Source organism: Rhinoraja longicauda, chromosome 6, assembly GCF_053455715.1.
Source record: "Rhinoraja longicauda isolate Sanriku21f chromosome 6, sRhiLon1.1, whole genome shotgun sequence".
Classification (NCBI taxonomy): domain Eukaryota; kingdom Metazoa; phylum Chordata; class Chondrichthyes; order Rajiformes; family Arhynchobatidae; genus Rhinoraja; species Rhinoraja longicauda.
The window spans coordinates 46279687-46302296 of NC_135958.1; the positions used below are offsets into that span (position 1 = coordinate 46279687).

General features: G+C 42.8%; 1 protein-coding gene across 2 annotated transcripts in view; it reads right to left on the reverse strand.

The window, feature by feature from the left end:
* The window catches only part of gas7b (growth arrest-specific 7b), a 530610-nt gene that overhangs the window by 295491 nt on the left and 212509 nt on the right, over positions 1-22610 (reverse strand). The window contains exon 2 of one of the 2 annotated variants that reach the window (XM_078400926.1): positions 117-237. The exons of the other annotated variant lie outside the window; for it this stretch is intronic. Within the exon in view, the coding sequence (XP_078257052.1) occupies positions 117-237 (121 nt within the window). The remainder of the gene's footprint in view (positions 1-116; positions 238-22610) is intronic. 2 annotated transcript variants of the gene reach the window in all.

Below are 22610 nucleotides of genomic sequence, written 5' to 3' on the forward strand. Positions count from 1 at the left end.
GGCATCTATGTCAATCTATGTCAATCTAACAAATCTATGTCAAGGCATGTTCCGGTTCCTGGACATTTGTGAGCAGTGATCAAGACATCATTAAAGCATTTCTCCATGGGCCTTACCACTTGTGTAGGAATTCACATAGTACCTCCGACCCTGGGGTGACATGTAACACTGCCAACCATGTGGCAATGGAGCGTGAGACATTTCCTCAATTTTCTGAGAGCTTACTGGTCCAGGTTTCTGTAAAAAAACACAGAAATGTTCAAGTATTTTAACCTTACAGCTTGCCAGCAAAGCATTGATTCCTGCACAATAAATGTAATTGATTTTGTCAAACCCAGTAATAGATCATATTCTGTTTTCACGTACAGCTCGTTCTAGCTTATAAATAATGATAAGTAACAATTCAATGAAATTCAAGTCAATTTAAAAAAGGCTAAAGTTGTGATGGTGTAAGATTATTGAATCAATGTGAAGAAATACCCATTTAATGCGATCAGACGTTCATTAGTTTCAGCGCTATTTTTGCTTCTGCAAGTGTGGTTATTAACAGGACTTAACTTTGGCAGGCACCATCCATTTCTTAGCCCAATGATACATTTTCACTGGTGATACGGATTATGCAGTCTAGCGATTATCTTTTATTATATTGCCCAAGAGTGTTGTGCGTCTGTCAGAGGTTGATCAGTTGATAGGTGATAATTTTATGTTGAATGTGAAATGCAAAGCAATGCCTATATTCTTAAAAAGTATATAATTGGAACAAAGTGCTTTGGGATTGTAACAATTGCTAATTAACATGGGAAAGATTGATTTAAAGTAAATTTTCTTATCATAGTTTACAATTATAATGCTTTCCTGACTGCCTGCTACACTATTGAAATTACAAGATTGTCAAGAGACATAGAAACATAGAAAATAGGTGCAGGAGGAGGCTATTTGGCCATTCGAACCAGCACCGCCATTCATTGTGATTATGGCTGATTATCCACAATCAGTAACTTGTGCCTGCCTTCTCCCCATATCCCTTGATTCCACTAGCCCCTATATCTAACTCTCTTTTAAATTCATCCAGTGAATTGGCCTCCACTGCCATCCGTGGCAGAGAATTCCACAAATTCACAACTCTCTGGGTGAAAAAGTTTCTTCTCACCTCAGTTTTAAATGGCCTCCCCTTTATTCGTAGACTGTGGCCCATGGTTCAGGACTCCCCCAACATTGGGAACATTTTTCCTGCATCTAGCTTGTCCAGTCCTTTTATAATTTTATACATCTCTATAAGATCCCCTCTCATCCTTCTAAACTCAGTGAATCCAAGCCCAGTCTTCCCCCCATTGACAGTCCCTCCATCCCAGGGATTAACCTCGTGAACCTACGCTGCACTGCCTCAATAGCAAGGACGTCCTTCTTCAAATTAGGAGACCAAAACTGCACACAATACTCCAGATGTGTTCTCACCAGGGCCCTGTACAACTGCAGAAGGACCTCTTTGCTCCTATACTCAAATCCTCATGTTATGTACGCCAACATGCCATTAGTTTTCTTCACTGCAGTTGTATAGTGAACAAAAATGGTGACGTTTATTCCAAAATTAAAGTGATCAATATATGGTGTGAAGATAGACAAAAATCTCAAGTAACTCAGCGGGACAGGCAACATCTCTGGAGAGTAGGAATGGGTGACATTTCGAGTCGAGACCCTTCTTCAGACAGATGTCAGGGGAGTGGGTAGCACAGAGATAAAATGTAGTCGGAGACATTAAGACTGGTCGGAGAACTGGGAAGGGGAGGGATGGAGAGAGAGGGAAAGCAAGGGTTACTTGAAGATGTGAACGTAGTGCTACTAAAGGTGTGAACGTCCATATCGGCCGCACGTGTGGAAAACGGAATAGTTAATGCTTCAGGCCAAAGAACATTTGTCAGAACTGGGGAAACAGGAGAAACCCTGTTAGTTCGGACGAGGATAACTAGATAGGGTGGAATGAGATCTCGCTGACAAAAGAAGGTTATGATCGCCAGGGGGATAAGCAGCACACAAGGTGATACAGGCAATGGGTTAATGGGAGAGATGGGTGGGTGGAGAGGGTGGGGAGGGGTGTCATCAGGGAAGAGAGAACACACAATACTGGAGCAAAAATAATAAATGGTGTTCAACTGGAGAGATTTTGAGACAAGAACTGTTTCAAACGGCAGAAAGGTTGATAACCGAACATTTGAGATCAATTAGTAAGCGCTCATAAATTTGTAAATGATAGGAGCAGAATTAGGCCACGGTTGATCTTTTTTTTCCCTCACAACCCCATTCTCCTGCCTTCTCCCATAACCCTTGACACCCACACTAATCAAAATTCTATGAATCTCTGCCTTATCAATCCATTGACGGCCTGCACAGCCTTCTATGAATTCCACAGATTCACCACCCTCTGACTGAAGAAATTCCTCTTCATCTCCTTGCTAAAGTTACATATTTTTATTTTGAGGCTATGGCCTCGGGTCCTAGATTCTCCACTAGTGGAAACATCCTCTCTATATCCACTCTATCCAGGCCTTTCACTATTTACTAAGTTTCAATGTGGTCCCCCCTCATCCTTCAAAACTCCAGTGAGTACAGGCCCAGTGCCATCAAAAGCTCATCATGTTATCTCAATCATTCCTGGGATCATTCTCGTAAATCTCCTCTGGACCTTCTCCAGAGCCAGCACATCCTTCCTCCAATATGGGGCCCAAAGTTGCTCACAATACTCCAAATGCGGCCTGACCAGCGTCTTATAGAGCCTCAGCATTACATTCCTGTTTTTATATTCTAGTATTCTCAAAATAAATGTTAGTATTGCATTTGTCTTCCTTACTGTCGATTCGACTTGCAAATTAACTTTTTGGGAATCCAGCACTAGTCACTTTGCACCTCCGATTTCTGAGATCTCTCCCCATTTAGAAAATAGTCTATGCCTTTATTCCTACCACCAAAATGCATGACTCCACTGTTAACTATACTGAATTCCACCTGCCACTTCTATGTCCACTCTCCCAACCTATCCAAGTTTTTCTATGGAGTCCCTGCTTTCTCCACACAACCTGCTCCTCAACCTATCTTTGTATCATCTGCAAACGGCCACAAAGCCTTCAATCCCCTCACATTGATATACAACGTGAAGAGTAACGGCCCCAGCCCCTGTAGAACTGCCACTAGCAGTCACTGGCAGCCAGCCCGAGAAAGCCCCCTTTATTGTCACTCTTTGCCTTCTGCCATCCAGCCAAACTGCTGTCCATGCTAGGATCTTCCCTCTGATTACATGGACTCTCATCTTTAGCTACCTCACATGTGACACCTTATCAAAGGCTTTCTGAAAATCAAGGTAAACACCATGCACTGACTCCCCTGTCTGTCCTATAAGAGTATAATTTTGGACAAATACAATTGAAAGGTGATCAAAACACTGTCAAAGGAACCATAACATTACTTTCCATTACTTTTCTGATTTAAGACTTTAAATGTATCTTACTTTGGTTCTTTTTGAAATACACAAGTAATCTCCACAGCAAGGGAATGCAGTTTTAATGAAATTAGATTTGCTGCATAAGTGTAACATTACAATTCTCATGTCAAAAGTTTGCTAGCAACAAAATTAGATATTTATGGGAAAATATCCTATTAGAGTATCCACTTATATTTGCATGATTAATAAAATAAGTTTTACATGCAAACATTTTTAATTTTCAGTTTAATAGGACAATATTAGTTGGTTGCATAACCTCTAATAAATTAAGATGGTTTCTCTTTGAAACTGAAGTGGATTTTTTAAGGGAACAAGTGTTCCAATTGCTCTGGCTGAAGCAAAACAAGATATTTTGTGAAGATAGACACAAAACGCTGGAGCAACTCAGCGGGTCAGGCAGCATCTCTGGAGAAACGGAATAGGTGATGTTTCAGGTCGGGACCCTTCTTCAGACTGAGAGTCGGGGGAAAGGGAAACAAGAGATACAGGTGGTGATATAGAGAGATATAGAACAAATGAGTATAAGGAAATAACTGCAGATGCTGGTACAAATCGAAGGTATTTATTCACAAAATGCTGGAGTAACTCAGCAGGTCCGGCAGTATCTCAGGAGAGATGGGTGACATTTCGGGTGACATGGGTGACATTTCGGGTTTTGTGAATAGAACAAATGAGGTAGGTCCCAGTAAAATAAACGGTGCTAGCCGCAAGTGTATCCACACAACACAACTGAACAGGAAGCATACATGCAGATCTGTTCCACACAATATCTTAAACAGATGGCTTCAGGTTTGTGGACTATGGAGCAATTGTAGGTAGGGACAAATATATAATTCACAAAACCTACAGGAAGAGCTCTACTGTAAGAATTTGGCAACGTCCTGTGCAAACTCAATGGTCACAGTCTTCCTGCCACACAGTTTTTGAATATTTCAACGCAGTCCATTTTGTTTTCAGATTAAAGTCAGATTTTTTTTTTTTAATATTTGATTTGTAATATATTCAACCAGGAAACTGTGAAACATGTTGTGGATTCTACACATTGTATCTGTTCTTGTGGATTCATTTCAACCAATGTGCAATTGTAAGGGTCTCGACCCGAAACGTCACCTATTCCTTTTCTCCAGAGATGCTGCCTGTCCCGCTGAGTTACTCCAGCAATTTGTGTCTATCGTCGGTTTAAAACAGCATCTGCAGTTCCTTCCTACACATGCAATTGTAATACTCGGGGTATTACAAAAGTGGTATTGAAAACGGCCCAAAGTTCATCTCAAATAAATAGCATATATGCCCACATGTGTTTCTGTACAAGAAGATAAATTCCAGGCTTTTATATTGAGTTCCACAAAAGAATCCCAGAGGCCCAGCAAATTAATCAGATTTTGGGCCAGATAAATCATGCATCAAAAATGTATTTCATTGCAAGCTGTGCTGCTTTCTAAACAATAAATTGCAGAAGTTCAGAGGAATCAGATGAGGACTTGAACTGTCTCAGCATAAAAGCCATGGACCAAGTACTGAGAGATGGGATAAATGCAGAAAGAAATGGGCAGTGTGGGCAAGATGGGCTGAATGTCCCGTTTCTATGCTGTGTGATTCTGTGACTCTAATAGCATTGACGGTGTTGTGGGAACGTGCAAAGAACTTGCAGTTGAATTGAATTGTGCATGACAACAAACTATAGCAATTTATTTTTTTAATAACTTGAAAACTAGTATTGGATCCATTCACTTTTAAACAAAAAAATATTAATATACAATTGGGTTATAAAATGAAAGCAAGATTATTAAAATTTTAACTATGATTTTAAGTAACAGAAAATAGCCAATTTCATGCAAACCAATGAGTGTGCATTTGTCAATAACAGAAATGTCTTTAACCAAAGCACCAGAAGAGGAAAGAACATTTTTCATAAACCAGCCCAAGCAACTTCCTGCTTTGAGTTGATATATGAAACTAACTGAAATCTACTTCTAAATCTAATTGAGGCACAAAATGCTGGAGTAACTCAGCGGGACAGGCAGCATCTCTGGAGAGAAGGAATGGATGACATTTCGGATCGAGACCCTTCTTCAGACTGAACCCAAAACATCACACATTCCTTCTCTCCAGAGATGCTGCCTTACTCCGGCATTTTGTGTCTATATTCGGTGTAAGCCAGCATCTGCAGTTCCTTCCCACGGATTCTAATTAATTTAATTTAATAACATCTCTATTTTCACATACATGCAAAGTTGCTTCATCCATTATTTTGCAACGCTTAATGTAATAAGTATTTTAAGCTATTTTTGACTCTCTGCTTAAGCAATAATTTTGAATATATTACTATCATTTCATGTTTTTTCTGCGATGTGAAGTGTTGGCATCACCAATGTTTCACAGGTTATTTAATCGTGTAATTTATTGATGAGCTCAGGTTTAATTTAATAAATGTTTGGTGCATTTAATTTGGTGCATTTTTTAATATGACAAAAATCACAGCTTTTTAATTACGATTACAATAATGTGTCTCATTTAAATAACAATATCAGGCAAGCAAGTCTACCTCTATGATTCTGACATTTTTAATATTTATAATTTTGTTTACAAAGGGTGCCGAACTACCCTCACGAGCATTTAGGCACTCAAGATTTACTGCACAAATGCACAGCAGACAGGATGGAAATTAGTACATGTAATAATGTGAGCACCAAATACATTAGCACCAAATTTCACAGAGACATTAACCTATTTAACTTTGTCCCTCAAAAGTTTTTTTTTTTAATTGGTGAAATTATTTGACAAAAGTCTGTTAAGGATTTGTGGTACAGGAAACAAGAGATAATAGAACAAATGTGTGCTTTGCTTCGTTCTGCATCCAGCTGAATTCAATGCACCCGAATGACTGTCTTAACATACATTAAAGTTTATACCTTCCTCTGATGTCCTTCAACACAAACATTGCTGGAGATGATTCCATCTCCAATTTCAATTTTATGGCAATCCAATCCAATAACATCAACACAAGCATATCTCACGTTCTACTTCTGTGCAAAATGATTACCGTTATTCGAGTGCATTCACAGCCAGTTGTCAACATGTTGTACTTGGTTTGGAACAATCTTGCTCACACTTATCAGCCTTGTAGTCCCTTGAACCTTTCCACGCCGTGCTTCCCATCACCGAGGCTGTTCAGATTTTTATTCTTTTGTCCCAACACGTTTATTTTTAAGAAGCTCAGTAAAACCCTCGTACCAAGGGCCACAGGGGGGACTGGTGCCCATTATTGCAGCATGCTCGCTGTAACCGAGTAAGGTATTATAATTGTACTTAGGAATAAAAAGAACTGCAGATACAGGTTAATACACAAAAGGACACAAAGTGCTGGAGTAACTCAGCAGGTCAGGCAGCATCTCAGGAGAACATGGATAGGTGACGTTGGGACCCTTCTTCAGACTGATTCGGTCTGCTGAGTTACTGCAGCATTTTGTGTTGTTTCAACTAAAGACGAGGTGCCGATGCCGCTGGTCTGCAGCAGTGAGCCCGTCTTCACCGGTAGCTGCACCGTCTGATCGGAGCATCTGTTGTTGTGGCTCACGTTGTAGCCCCTGCCTGACAGCACTTTCTTCAGGCCGCTGCCAACAACAGGACGCTCTTGGTCACCGTGAGCCGCAACAACAGCCGCATAAAGCGGACGGTGAAGGTGGGCTCGCAGGTGCACCTTGCCAGCAGGGCGTAGCCACGGCAACGTTGGCAGCTCCGTCCACTCTACCCAAAACCCATTATAATCGGGTCTGTTAAAACGAGGATTAACTGTACATACTCACGTTTATCTGTCTACAATATCTTGATCGATTCTTGAATCAGTTGGAGAAACACAATGGCAAGCTCTCATGATCTGAATTTCTAATGCAGAATGAAACCACTTTGGACAATGTGGTAGGAAAGACTGTTACCAGATCGCTGCTTTAAAGGATATAAACAGGGTTACACCCGACTAAGAAATGCCAAGACTATTTGGTCATTTCCCAGCAGATTACAACATAGACATCTGTCACCCCACCTCCTTGGCATGCTTTCCCTCCGCTTCCAATAGTTTCATATCGATAAAAATGTTTTTAAAAGCATGCTTCCTATTCTTTGACTGTTTCTACTCCTAATTACATAGAAACATAGAAAATAGGTGCAGGAGGAGGCCATTTGGCCCTTTGGGCCAGCACCGCCATTCATTGTGATCATGGCTGATCATCCACAATCAGTAACCCGTGCCTGCCTTCTCCACATATCCCTTGATTCCACCAGCCCCTAGAGCTCTACCTAACTCTCTTTTAAATTCATCTAGTGAATTGGCCTTCACTGCCTTCTTCAGAAAAAAATTGGTTACAATCAAATGAAATAGTCAAAAAAGGTTAGAAGGTAAATTAAACTTCTTTCCATTTTGAAAAGGACTTTTTCTGATTGTACCTGCCTTAGCAACACAGACATATACATCAACATAACTCCAAATATCATCATTTCAGAATAGGCTCATCTTTACCAGTAATAAATCTCACTATGAGAAAAGAGATTTAAGTTGTGTTAGCTTTTCCAATTCATTTTTAATTAGTGAAATACAGGACCTTTAAATAATTAATTGCTAGTTTCCCTTCAAGTCCAGAAAAGTAATGAACATGCTAAAGACCCTTAAAATAATGGAAAGTTGACTTTAATATTGTTGCATCAATACACAGACAATAGACAGTAGACAATAGGTGCAGGAGTAGGCCATTCGGCCCTTTGAGCCAGCACCACCATTCACTGTGATCATGGCTGATCATAGCACGTTTTGTGGCAAGTCAAGACCCACCTATGAATGTTTTAAATCTGAAACAGGAATTTCTCCAGTTCCTTTAGTCTGACGAAGGGTCTCAATCCAATACACCACCCATTCCTTCGATCCAGAGATGCTGCCTGTTCTGCTGAGTTACTCCAGGATTTTGTTTCTATCCTCTCTACACTATCTGTGCACTTGCCCCTTAGATTTTAAAATTCTAATTTCCGTGTTTGCTGCACCCAGTGACTGCCTTTTTCAATTTCCTTCCAAGTCAAAAAGAGGCCTTCTCCAAACCTTGTATTTCTCATCTTGCATCTTCCTGCTGTATGCATTCCCCACCCAAACTTCCAACTGATCCACTTCCAAACTATACCCCAGAATCTAGATGAGTTGGAAATTTGGGCAGAGAAATGACAAGTGGGATTTGAGCAGGACAAGGATGAAGAATAGTATTTTGGGAGGCCAAATACAAATGGAAAGTATGTATCGAGTAAATGTTACTCTTGCTCTTGGGAGCATTGAGGTACAAAGTGGCCTTGGGGTGCAAGTCCATAGCTCTTTGAAAGTGGCAACGCAAGTGGATAGAGTGGTAAAGGTGGTCCATGTCTCCTTTCCTTTATTGTTTAGATGTTTAGTTTAGAGATGCAGCACGGAAGCAGGCCTTTCGGCCCACCGAGTCCGCACCGACCAGCAATCCCCATACATTAACACAATCCTACACACACTAGGGACAATTTACACTTATACCAAGTATACAAACCCAAGTCAATTAATCTACAAACCTGTATGTCTTTGGAATGTGGGAGGAAACCGAAGATGTCGGACAAAACCGACGTGGTTACAGGGAGAACGTACAAACTCTGTACACACAAGCAGCCAGAGTCGGGATCGAACCCGGATCTCCAGCTCTACCGCTGCGCCACCGTGCTGCCCTTGATTGGGGCATGATCTATAACAGTTAGCAGGATACATTGCAGCTGTGTAAAACTTTAGTTGGGTAACTTTCAGAGTATTGTTTTAGAGTTGCAGCATGGAAACAGGCCCTTTGGCCCACCAAGTCTATGCTGACATCAATCACCTATTCACACTAACTTCATGGTATCCCACTTTCGCATTCACTCCCTGCACAATTAGGGGCAATTTACAGACCAATTAACCTAAAAACCCGCATGTCCTTGGGATGTGGGAGGAAACAGGAGCATGCAGAGGGTGTGGTCATAGGGAGAGCGTGGAAACTCCACACAGACAGCACCCAAGGTCAGGATCAAATCTGCCCCTCTGTTTTATCATCTTAGCTTCATCTCTATTTAAATTCTCCCCTCTTGTAGCCCAGAGATGTTGATTTTAAAAAGATGCTGTAGAAGTGTTAGTTAATTACACGTTAAAATTTCTGCACTGCCATAGCAACATTTAAAAACACCCAGCACAAATAGGACGGCACACCCAATGCTGGAAGTGTATGCCAGAGGTCTCACATTTTGTACTCAAGCACAGAGGGAAATGATCTCACTCACATCTAGGGTTGCCAACTGCCCCATATTAGCCGGGACATCCCGCAAAAGAAAGACAGCCCTTGTCCCATATTAGAAGGGTTGCCAACTTCCTCACTCCCAAATAAGGGACAAAGGGTGATATCACCCGGCCCGTCCGACCCGGGCGGCCGCCATTGGTGGAGCGGGAGCACGTGGCTGCTGGCTGGGTGAGGTCACGTGGGGCGCGGGGCGGTGACGTCACCCTTTGTCCCTTATTTGGGAGTGAGGAAGTTGGCAACCCTTCTCACATCAGTCTTTAAAGATTGTGCCAATATTTATTCATTCTCGATGCAAATAAAGTACGGGCGTGGATATGAGCAGCCCATGACAATAGGGAACTTCACTACTCACGTGCAGTCCAATTTACTCTCCCATTTAATACGATAGGCAAACGGGAATGCAAATGAAGCTGCTGCTTCACCATCACGAGATGAACATCACTTCCACCAAATGTGATGTCTATCTTTAGAAATTAAATGGGTGGTAAGAGGAGGATGTCAGAGGTTAACTAAGGAGGTTAACCAGAACAACTGTTGCTTCAGCATGAAGCTTGGAAAGGGATTTCCTGAACAGGAACTTGTGAAACACAAAGCAAACCCGATAGTACTCAAATATCAGCAAATCCAAGGTCAAAGAATTGACTTTGCTTCTGTGTGTGTCGGTGTTACACAGGATTGTTGAAGATGATTACACTTTGCACACTGCTTTTGCTTCCTCCTTCTGATATAATGATAAGCCGCAACATTCTCCAGCGTCTTGCTTAGATGGCTTCTCTACAAGGGCGAGTAGACATTTCAAAAGCAAGTGATTGAACTGTGAGGAAAGAATCATCACTGAAGTTCTTCCATAGACACAAGAGAGATATATTTCATTGAAGGGTACAGCACAGATGCTGAAACCACAGTATATTATTCATTCCACCCTCGTCTAAATATTTTTAGTGCCACTAAAGTGCCACAATCATCACAATAGTTGAAATAAATTGCTCCATACAGATTGTGTAGGAAAATAACTGCAGATGCTGGTACAAATCGAAGGTATCACAAAATGCTGGAGTAACTCAGCGGGTCGGGCAGCATCTTAGGAGAGAAGGAATGGGTGACATTTCGGGTCGAGACCCTTCTTCAGACTGAGATGCTGCCTGACCCGCTGAGTTACTCCAGCATTTTGTGATACCTTCGCTCAGAACAGATTAGCGCATGCATGGCTTAATATAAATCGTTTACAGTCATTTGCACTATTATGATGAGATACGTTTACAATGAAATGTCTCAAATCAATGGAAAAGGAATCCTGTGGCTTGTTGCATTTTCTCTAGTCTGCCTTGACTCCAGCACGCAGACTAGTTTTATAACCTTCACATCAAACTGTGCGTAGAATGGCGAGCTTCTCTCCAACAATCAACCTAATCTCCCACTGCCAGATCACGAGCAGTTTACACAAGGGTTAACTAACCCCCCCTTGAAGTAACCTTCTACTGTAACCCAAATCATGATCGAAAAAACACCACAATGTATAAACATTTTGTGGATCATCTTGGTTGTATTTAATATGAAATTACACAGAAATAAAGAAAGACAACTATGCAAAACAAAAAATCAGCAAACATAAATCACTGGATAATGCCTTGAATCAATGTGAGGTCTTACCCAGCAAACCACTGGGCAGCATCTGTTGCTATGCAAAATTAAGGGTCTCAGATCAAACATTATTTCAAATGGTGTGGATTTTCCATTTCTTTCCATTATCCAAATATCCACTGTTTGGAGGAAGGGTCGTTTCCTCAGCCCATCAAGCCCACCCTTTCATTCAACGAGACACAGACAATCTGACTGCAACCAAATTCATACCTAACTCCCAGTAACTTTTCATCACTTGCTAATCTCCATACCTATGAAGCCCTCATTACTCCAGACACGGTGGCGGCACGGTGGCGCAGCGGTAGAGTTGCTGCCTTACAGTGAATGCAGCACCGGAGACCCAGGTTCGATCCTGACTACGGTTACGGAGTTTGTACGTTCTCCCCGTGACCTGCATGGGTTTTCACTGAGATCTTTGGTTTCCTCCCACACTCGAAAGACGTACAGGTATGTAGGTTAATTGGCTTGGTAAATGTAAAAATTATCCCTAGTGGGGTAATGTTAATGTGCGCGGACCCGGTGGGCTGAAGGGACCTGTTTCCGTGTTGTATCTCTAAACTAAACTAAACTAAAACAAAATACACAATTAACTAGAAAGGTTAATTTCTCTTGACATTGTTTCCTATGGCAACAGCAAACAAAATGGAAGTGATGGTCATTTTATAATTCTGCACACTGTAACTGAGAGGTAACCCTAACTGTGCAGCCTCTTCAACATTGCCCTCCCACTCTCCTGCCATCAAGTGGCTGAACAGCAGTATATCTGATGCATGAACAATGAGCATTTGATAGCTCTTCCAGATTACCAACATTGACACTATTGGCACTTTGTACAAATGCAAACTTTAATACAAGGGTTTTTCATCATGTTTATTGAAATAAAATGCCAACTCAAAATTGACATGAAATGGTCTACTAACACTGTTTGTAGATTTGTGGCAATATTCAGCAGAATGGAACAAATCTGGACCACAGGTGCTGAACACAAATGCTCTGAAAGCAGCTGATTATTAACAGATGTCTTAATCAGAGCTGGACTAATATCTGGTGGTGTGAGCAACAGCAAGACAATAGAGATCATACAGAAATCTGGAACAGAAATCTGGAACAAACCTTGGCTTAGTAGGCAATTTAGAGGAGGATATGTTTCCAAATACACAGGACAAGATGTTAGAAATCCAAAGTGCCAAATGTCAATTTGCTCCCGGTGGTAATGGGAAGCTTATGCACTCACCTATTCTCCTCCGATGTTGAGAATGGCTAGGCAGACACGTCATTTGGGTCTGGAACAGAAATCTGGAACAAACCTTGGCTTAGTAGGCAATTTAGAGGAGGATAGATGAAGTATCCAAACATGGTATTGAGATGTGGGGGCAATCGAGGATAAAACAGTCAGCTACAGAAGAGGCTTGATGGACTGGTTGCACAGGTTTGTGATCTCCATTTGTAAGTGTTGAAACTAAATCTTTAAGGCATTTTTAGTCAATAACCCACTTTTTTCACAAATAACATTGTTGCTTTTTTTTTTAAACAAAACTTGCTGTTAACTCTATTTTTTTATGATCAGCATCCAATGGTGATAAAATATTTCAAAGTGCTTACATATCCCTCAAACCTTGGCATCTCTTTTCAAGGTCAATCTTCATGGAAACATCCACTGCCTGTATGTAAATTCAGGATCTCTGTTTGGATGGTAAAGGATGTGCTCAACGTCAATTGGTCCCAATGACATTTGAGAAATGTGTAAGAAGGAACTGACCGAAGATAGACACAAAAAGCTGGAGTAACTCAGCGGGACAGGTAGCATCTCTGGAGAGAAGGAATGGGTGACGCTTTGGGTCGAGGCCCAAGAACATTTGAGAAATATTGGATCTTAGAAATATTGAGAAATATTGGATTCAATCACTCTCTCAAAATAGCTAATTTTTCACCAACATTTGCAACTGATGCTTTAAAAAACTCTTCATAAAAGTGAATTTATTGTTTTTTAAAAAACACAGCTTGCAATGAAATACATTTTTGATGCATGATTTATCTGGCCCAAAATCTGATTAATTTGCTGGGCCTCTGGGATTCTTTTGTGGAACTCAATATAAAAGTCTGGAATTTATCTTGTTATACAGAAACACATGTGGGCATATATGCTATTTATTTGAGATGACCTTTCAATACAACTTTTGTAATACCCCGAGAATTACAAATGCGTGTGTAGGAAGGAACTGCAGATGCTGATTTAAACCGACAATAGACACAAATTGCTGGAGTACCTCAGCGGGACAGGTATCATCTCAGGATAGCAAGAAAGAGTGACATTTCGGGTCGAGACCCTTCTTCAGACCCATTCTTTCTATCCACAGAAAGCCTTGTTGCTTTTCACTTTGTATGTCTGTATGGTAACTCAAATGTCACTGTACATGTGATAATAAACTGACCTTGAAACTTTGAAGTACAACCTGGCAATTTAACCAGCTTAGAACTTATACAAAGTAGTATGTGGTTGGGACACGTTCAAGGTGATGTTTATTAGGCTGATAGGAAATGAACTAATCCCCTTTTAAGAAATGCACTGACTTTCTTTAGATAAAAAACCTGGGAATACTTTTTCCACTTTGTTCTTATGGCGAGAACTACTGAGAATGTTTATTGAAACAATCTGATATATCTAGCAATTCCTGTCACCTTAAGTGCAAGCAAGTTTGAGTATGGATATGAGAGGCGGACTGAACGCCCTTTCACTGTTCACATTTTTTTTTATATTCAATATCTGTAACCAAACAGGATTAAATTGAAAACCCTGCTTCTAAACAGAGGCAAAGCTTGTGAATAAAATGATTCCTTCGTCAGTTCCACATTTTAATTTTTGTGGAAAAATAAACAAAAGTACGAGTTCAAATAATTTCATTGCAGCTTCAAACCTGACCCACTTTGATGTTTTCAGTGGAGTAGTAATTTCATTTCATGCTCATTCCTATCTACTTTATCTCTCAGTAACAAGCCTGACCAAGTAACTCATCGGTCACTTCATAATCACCACTTCAGAAATGTAACAACAGTAAGGAATAAACAAAAGGCATTTTAAACTGTGATTATATGTATATTCCCAATAATTTTTGCACCCCAAGATTTTGTTTCAACCTTTGAACACATTTTGAGATTTGTTTGTGGCAATGAAATTCTTAAAATACTGCAAAGTTAAATCAGAGTTTTAAGTTTAAGTGTACCTCTAAGAAAAGATTGTACCGTATGGTATGACGTTTGATACATTGCTGTGACAGGCACTGCTGTTAGTGGAGAGGATGGAAATGTCAATGAGCTTGAAAGTACATGGAATAGGCGGGAATTCTGAACAAGGGTGGCACGGTGGTGCGTACAGTGGTAGAGTTGCTGCCTCACAATGCCAAGAATGTTATATCGTCATCGGTCCCAAAAAAGAAAGTTGAAATTCTTACTTGCAGCAGCACAACAGATATGTACTGTAAACACAGTACTCTACAAACACCATAATAAACAACAACAAAAAATATATATAGGTCACCAATACAAGAGACCCACACCACCCTGGCCACACTCCCATTTCACTCATGCCATTGGGAAGAAGATATTGGAGCCTGAAAACTATAATCTCCAAGTTCAGGAACAGCTTCTTCCTACAACCACATGTACAACCATGAATGTATGTGTGCATGTCATATCATATCATATCATATATATACAGCGCAGAAACAGGCCTTTTCGGCCCACCAAGTCCGCGCCGCCCAGCGATCCCCGCACATTAACACTATCCTACACCCACTAGGGACAATTTTGACATTTACCCAGTCAATTAACCTACATACCTGTACGTCTTTGGAGTGTGGGAGGAAACCGAAGATCTCGGAGAAAACCCACGCAGGTCACGGGGAGAACGTACAAACTCCTTACAGTGCAGCACCCGTAGTGTCAGGATCGAACCTGAGTCTCCGGCGCTGCATTCACTGTAAAGCAGAGTGTGTGTGTGTGTGTGTGTGTGTGTGTGTGTGTGTGTGTGTGTGTGTGTGTGTGTGTGTGTGTGTGTGTGTGTGTGTGTGTGTGTGTGTGTGTGTGTGTGTGTGTGTGTGTGTGTGTGTGTGTGTGTGTGTGTGTGTGTGTGTGTGTGTGTGTGTGTGTGTGTGTGTGTGTGTGTGTGTGTGTGTGTGTGTGTGTGTGTGTGTGTGTGTGTGTGTGTGTGTGTGTGTGTGTGTGTGTGTGTGTGTGTGTGTGTGTGTGTGTGTGTGTGTGTGTGTGTGTGTGTGTGTGTGTGTGTGTGTGTGTGTGTGTGTGTGTGTGTGTGTGTGTGTGTGTGTGTGTGTGTGTGTGTGTGTGTGTGTGTGTGTGTGTGTGTGTGTGTGTGTGTGTGTGTGTGTGTGTGTGTGTGTGTGTGTGTGTGTGTGTGTGTGTGTGTGTGTGTGTGTGTGTGTGTGTGTGTGTGTGTGTGTGTGTGTGTGTGTGTGTGTGTGTGTGTGTGTGTGTGTGTGTGTGTGTGTGTGTGTGTGTGTGTGTGTGTGTGTGTGTGTGTGTGTGTGTGTGTGTGTGTGTGTGTGTGTGTGTGTGTGTGTGTGTGTGTGTGTGTGTGTGTGTGTGTGTGTGTGTGTGTGTGTGTGTGTGTGTGTGTGTGTGTGTGTGTGTGTGTGTGTGTGTGTGTGTGTGTGTGTGTGTGTGTGTGTGTGTGTGTGTGTGTGTGTGTGTGTGTGTGTGTGTGTGTGTGTGTGTGTGTGTGTGTGTGTGTGTGTGTGTGTGTGTGTGTGTGTGTGTGTGTGTGTGTGTGTGTGTGTGTGTGTGTGTGTGTGTGTGTGTGTGTGTGTGTGTGTGTGTGTGTGTGTGTGTGTGTGTGTGTGTGTGTGTGTGTGTGTGTGTGTGTGTGTGTGTGTGTGTGTGTGTGTGTGTGTGTGTGTGTGTGTGTGTGTGTGTGTGTGTGTGTGTGTGTGTGTGTGTGTGTGTGTGTGTGTGTGTGTGTGTGTGTGTGTGTGTGTGTGTGTGTGTGTGTGTGTGTGTGTGTGTGTGTGTGTGTGTGTGTGTGTGTGTGTGTGTGTGTGTGTGTGTGTGTGTGTGTGTGTGTGTGTGTGTGTGTGTGTGTGTGTGTGTGTGTGTGTGTGTGTGTGTGTGTGTGTGTGTGTGTGTGTGTGTGTGTGTGTGTGTGTGTGTGTGTGTGTGTGTGTGTGTGTGTGTGTGTGTGTGTGTGTGTGTGTGTGTGTGTGTGTGTGTGTGTGTGTGTGTGTGTGTGTGTGTGTGTGTGTGTGTGTGTGTGTGTGTGTGTGTGTGTGTGTGTGTGTGTGTGTGTGTGTGTGTGTGTGTGTGTGTGTGTGTGTGTCGTTTGAACTTGCAAGTTAATTTGCTTCTGTAAATTGCCCCTAGTGTGTAGGATGCAAAAGTGGGATAACATAGAACTAGTGTACGGGTGATTGATGGTCAGCATGGACTCGGTGGGCCGAAGGGCCTGTTTCAGTGCTGTGTCTCTAAACTCTGTATCTTAAAACTAAAAAAAGTTCTCAGAAGAGAACAGTAGCGGCAAGTGTGAAAAGGGGAAGGCACTACATTTGGAACTGTGGTACCAGAGACAAAGGATAGGTCTTGAGACAGTGGCGAGTCTATAAAGCACGCAAACCACAATGATCTTCTACGGAGCCAGTATGAAAACGTACAATATTTTAATCCAGTGCCACACATTTGAGAGCTGTAATTACAGCATGTAGAACCGGGCACAGAAGACATGGTTGGTAAATATACAGTGCGGTTATTAAGTACACTCCCTCTCCCCTGACGCTCAGTCTGTAGAAGGGTCCCGACACAAAACGTCACCCATTCCTTCCATCCAGAGACACTGCCTGTCCCACTGAGTTACTCCAGCAGTTTGTGTCTATATAAGTACAATTGTCAGGTTATTTTTTTTAATTAGAAATAGATGATTTAGTGTATGAACCAACTGATGCGAGAAGTCGGGGAAAATTACTGTATGTGGGGAACTTGACTCTTAAGCAAACAGACACTGTTGTGGAAGTAAATGTGAGGAAATCTTCCATTTGTTGTGATGCCGAGGAGTGGAAACTGCACAACCCGCCTCCCGGCCCGGGCAGCCGCCATTGGTGGAGCGGGAGCACGTGGCCACTGGCTGAGTGAGGTCACGTGGGGAGCGGGACGGTGACGTCACGCTTTGTCCCTTATTTGGGAGTGAGGAAGTTGGCAACCGTAGCTGGAAGGTAGATAAGCTACGCGGAGCCAAGCTTGGTAGTGAACATTCTCTGGTCTATCAGAACATGTGGAAAGCATTGTGGACAGTCTGCAGCTGTGGGCGAGTGTGCTGATCACCCAGTGATACTGACTGCATACACTTCTGCCCAGCCCTCATACCCAGTGAGGATGCATTCATAGCACTTTAAAGAGACTTTCAGCACTAGTTTCCAGATTTCAAAAGCGCTGATTTGTTGACACATCACTCCAAACGCAGGTACAAACTACTGAGGACGATTTACTGGGCCCACGACAATCATTGTGACAGCAGCAATAATGGGGAGTTGTCACATGTGAATCGTTCTATTTAGTAGCATGCACTGAAGCCAAACGTTTGACTGGATACACTCTCACAGCTGCTGGTGAGAAGGCAACACTCAGGGCTTTTTGCAAGTTGACAAAGACATTGGCAGGTGAGGCAGGTGAGGCAGGTGAGGCAGGTGAGGCAGGTGAGGCAGGTGAGGCAGGTGAGACAGGTGAGGCAGGTGTAAGAGCCTCTTGCTGAGTGGAGTGAATCAGTGATGGGGAGAGAGACGAGATCGGATATACATTCAGTACATTTTGTCATGTATATTGTTTACTGGTTTATTATTTCAGGAAAGAGCTGTGTAATGTAACAAGGTTCTTTCAAGTATACCATGTATGTCATTTGATGCATTTTTAACAGTCACTGCTGTTAGTTGAGAGTTGACTATTTTTACTAGATAAAATTCTGTTTTATCTCTTTCTATCATTTGCCTGATTCAGCAACAATACCCACCACCTACTGACACTACAATCCCTTTCTACCTACATTGAATTATATTACTAAAGATCATACCCTCTCTCTCCATCCCCCACCCAATCACACAAGCTGCTCTTTCTCACCCAACAAACAGCTAAAAATGGCCTGTTTCCTTTATCATTGTTACTTTTTTGCGTTGTTCGATATCATTCATTGTTCTATATCTCTCTACGTCATCGTCTATATATCTCTCGTTTCCCTTTCCTGTGACTTTCAGTCTGAAGAAGGGTATCGACCCAAAACGTCACCCATTCTTTCTCTCCAGAGATGCTGCCTGTCCCACTGAGTTACTCCAGCATTTTGTGTCTATCACTTGTGGGAGTTATACACCACAGACATAGGCCCTTCAGCCCAACTATGCTGATGTATCATCTTTTGTATCATCTGCAAACTTCCTAATCTTGCCCTGTATGTTCTCATCCAAATCACTGATGTAGATGGCAAACAGTAACAGGCCCAGCACCGAACCCTGATGCACACCACTAGTCACAGTCCTCCAGTCCACGAAGCAACCTTCCACCATCACCCTCTGCTTCCTTCCATGAAGCCAATTTTCTATCCATTCAGCTATCTCTCCTTGGATCCCATGCGATCTCACCTTCCAGAGCAACCTACCATGTGGAACCTTGTGGAATTAAAAACAAATGTTTGAATCAAAAAGATATCCCTCAGATTCCCTTTAAAATGTCTTCCTCTCATCTTAAACCTATGCCTTCATGTTTTTGATACTCCTATCATGGGGGAAAAAGATTTTGCCTCACTAACGTTTCATATCTGATATACTTCTGTCAAGTGTCCCTCAGCCTCCTTCACTGCAAGCAAAACAAGCCGAGTCTATTCAATCATTCTTCATAACTAGAGTCAAGAGTGTGTTATTGTCGTATGTCACAAACAGAATAATTAAATTCTTACTTGCAGCAGCACAATAGAATATGTAAACATAGTACACTGTAAACAATGTAATAAACAATAAAATGTTCAGTATACATATACACACAGATACACGCATAAAAACAAACAATAATGTTACAAAAATACATTTTGGCATCACGGTGGCGCAGCGGTAGAGTTGCTGCCTTACAGCGAATGCAGCGCTGGAGACCCGGGTTCGATCCTAACTACGGGTGTTGTCTGTACAGAATTTGTACGTTCTCCCCATGACCTGCGTGGGGTTTCTCCGAGATCATCGGTTTCCTCCCACATTCCAAAGACGTACAGGTATGGAGGTTAATTGGCCTGGTAAATGTAAAAATTGTCCCTAGTGTGTATAGGATAGTGTTAATATGCGGGGATCGCTGGTCGGCGCGGACCCGGTGGGCCGAAGGGCCTGTTTCCGCACTGTATCTCTAAACTAAACTAAACTAAATTAAACTAAACTGATGCCCGCAAATCTCTGTAGTTCAGAGCTTATTTGGAGGTGGTAATGTTTAATAGCTGATGGCTGCAGGGAAGAAGCTGTTCCTGAACCTGAATGTTACAGTTTTTAGGCTCCTGTACCTTCTTCCCGATGGCAAGAGTGAAATGAGTGAGTGGCCAGGATGGTGTGGGTCTCTGATGATGCTGGCTGCCTTTCTGACGCAGCGATTTCCTGTAAATCCCTTTGATGGTAGGAAGGTCAGTACCCGTGATGTTCACAACTTTTTGCAGTCTTCTTCACTACAGTCTTCAAATCCAGGCACCATCCTGGTAAATCTCCTCAGAGATTTCTCTCTCAGGCAGTATCATATCTTTCCAATAATGCAGCATCTTGCATTCACAATTTCAAATTGAGAAATTCAGATTCATGGTTTCTGTTGGTCCAATATTCTTTCATTCAGGGAATATTTTACTTACCCTGCTTAAGAGAACTTGGATAAAGATTGAAAGAACCTAGGATTAAAACAATATCTAAATGTAAGCAGGGCTCCTGCTGGAATTTAATGTATACATTGCAAAATAGCACCTAATTGGCAAGCTTGCTGAAGTAGTACCAACGCACCACAGAAGAGCTTTGATCTGAACGATTATCTGGAGCCAAATGATGGTCTTCCAGCTTCTATTGATCATTTGGCTGATTGAACAATCTCTAGAAGCATACTGTGTACCTGTGTAGTTTAGATAGAAATCAAGAACTGCCTGCAAAGATCAACCTCGTTCTAAGTTTCTGGAGCCAGGTGCATATATTACAGCGAGCTCAACTTCAAAGAGACTTTCTCCCTCTGGCTGGCAGCAGAGTCAGGAATTGATCATTAGCTATTTGTAAAGCACAAGTTTGAGCTGTTGCTAGGATGCCCCTCCAAACCTGCCCTGGGAACAACACGATAAAATGTTGAATTACCCTGAAACAAAAAGGCATTTAAAGCCCTATGGAACATTCTTTGGTGTCAGTGTTAAATGATCAGGAATGACTCCTGAAAGAGTAAGTGTTGAGACTGCTCAATTTGGTGGTGAAACTCTTTGCACAATGATTGAATAATCATTCACAGCATCTAGAGAGGGCAGTCGGATGAATCTCCACAGCTAGCAGTGCAAGGAAAGAAAAATTACATGCAAGTAAAATTGAAAGGGAATTAGGTGTCACCGCTTAAAAGGAATTAGAATTCTAAGATTTTTATTTTTTTTAAGTAATATCCATTACTGAGGCACGAAGGAGCAGGTTACAGGTGGAATTGAAATAATGTGAAAGGGGAGCAAGAAGCCATATGCTTCAACAGAGCAATCCATACTGGCGCGAGGTCGTGCGTGGCAGATCACTGATATAGAGGTTGAAGAGCATGAGGGCCAGTACCAAGCCTTGGGGGACTCTGTTTCTTAGGCGTCGCAGTCGGCTAGATTGTCCGTCACTGGTCTTGAGTACAAAACTGCGGTTGGCAAGGATGTTGGCAAGGAGCCGCACTAAATGACAGTCAGGGATGGTTCGGAGGAGCTTCAAGATTAGGCCCTGGTGCCACACTGTATCATAAGCGGCGGTGAGGCCCACCAGATCAGGCCCTGGTGCCACACTGTATCATAAGCGGCGGTGAGGCCCACCAGATCAGGCCCTGGTGCCACACTGTATCATAGGCGGCGGTGAGGCCCACCAGATCAGGCCCTGGTGCCACACTGTATCATAGGCGGCGGTGAGGCCCACCAATGTGATGCCCACCTTGTCACCCTTTTCGAAACTGTCTTCGATGTCGTTGGTCAGCTTGACTATTTGGTGGGTGGTGCAGCGTCCACGCCGAAATCCGGCTTGTTCAGCGGGTAGTTGGATCGTGCCGGGCCGGGAGAAGCCGTTTGAGGAGTTTGTACGGGACGCAGAGGAGTGAGATGGGCCGATAGTTCCTTGGGTCGTCCGCAGGCTTGTTTGGTTTTGGTAGCGCAATGACGGTGGCTTTCCGCCAGATCTTCGGGATGGATTGACCAATGAGGCAAGTGGAGTAAAAAGTCACGGAGCCAGGCCAGGCATTTAGGACCGCAGTGTTTCAGGAATTCTGGGGGGATGTTGTCAGGACCCTGAGCTTTTCCACATTTCAGTTGAGAGATGACAGAAGAACATTCTGCAGAGGAAAAGGGTGCTGACAAGTGGCCATCAGCACCTGGAGCTTAGTGGATTCCTGTTTGACAGAACGAGTATGGTTCTTGTCCGCGTCTTTGGAGTGGCCATTGGCCAGGAACTGGTGGGCGATGGAGTTGGCCGTGACAGGGCAATGCTTTGGGCGGGTACTTCGACCGGTGAGGCGATTGAAGGTCTTCCACGCCACCCTACCGGAGTGTGTGAAGTCGATTCCTTGGACTGTCTCTTCCCACCGCTCTCTAGTTGGTCAAATGTTGAGGATGTGCTCTCGGCGGATATGGAACTTGTCGCGGGCTACCTTAAGACCTGGAGACTAAAACTGAGTGTGGCAAAAACCACCACAATGGCCTTTCACCTGAACATTAAGGAAGCTCAACGTCAGCTAACCGTCACCCTCAATGGGTCACCCCTACCCTACAACCCATTTCCTACATACCTCGGGGTGAAACTAGATCGGCAGCTGACCTACAAGCTACACCTTGAAGCTCTCCGTGCTAAAGTCTCGGCACGGAACAACCTCCTGCGTTGCTTGGCCGGATCGTCATGGGGCGCCAGGACATCTACTCTTCGAACCAGTGCTCTTGTACTCGT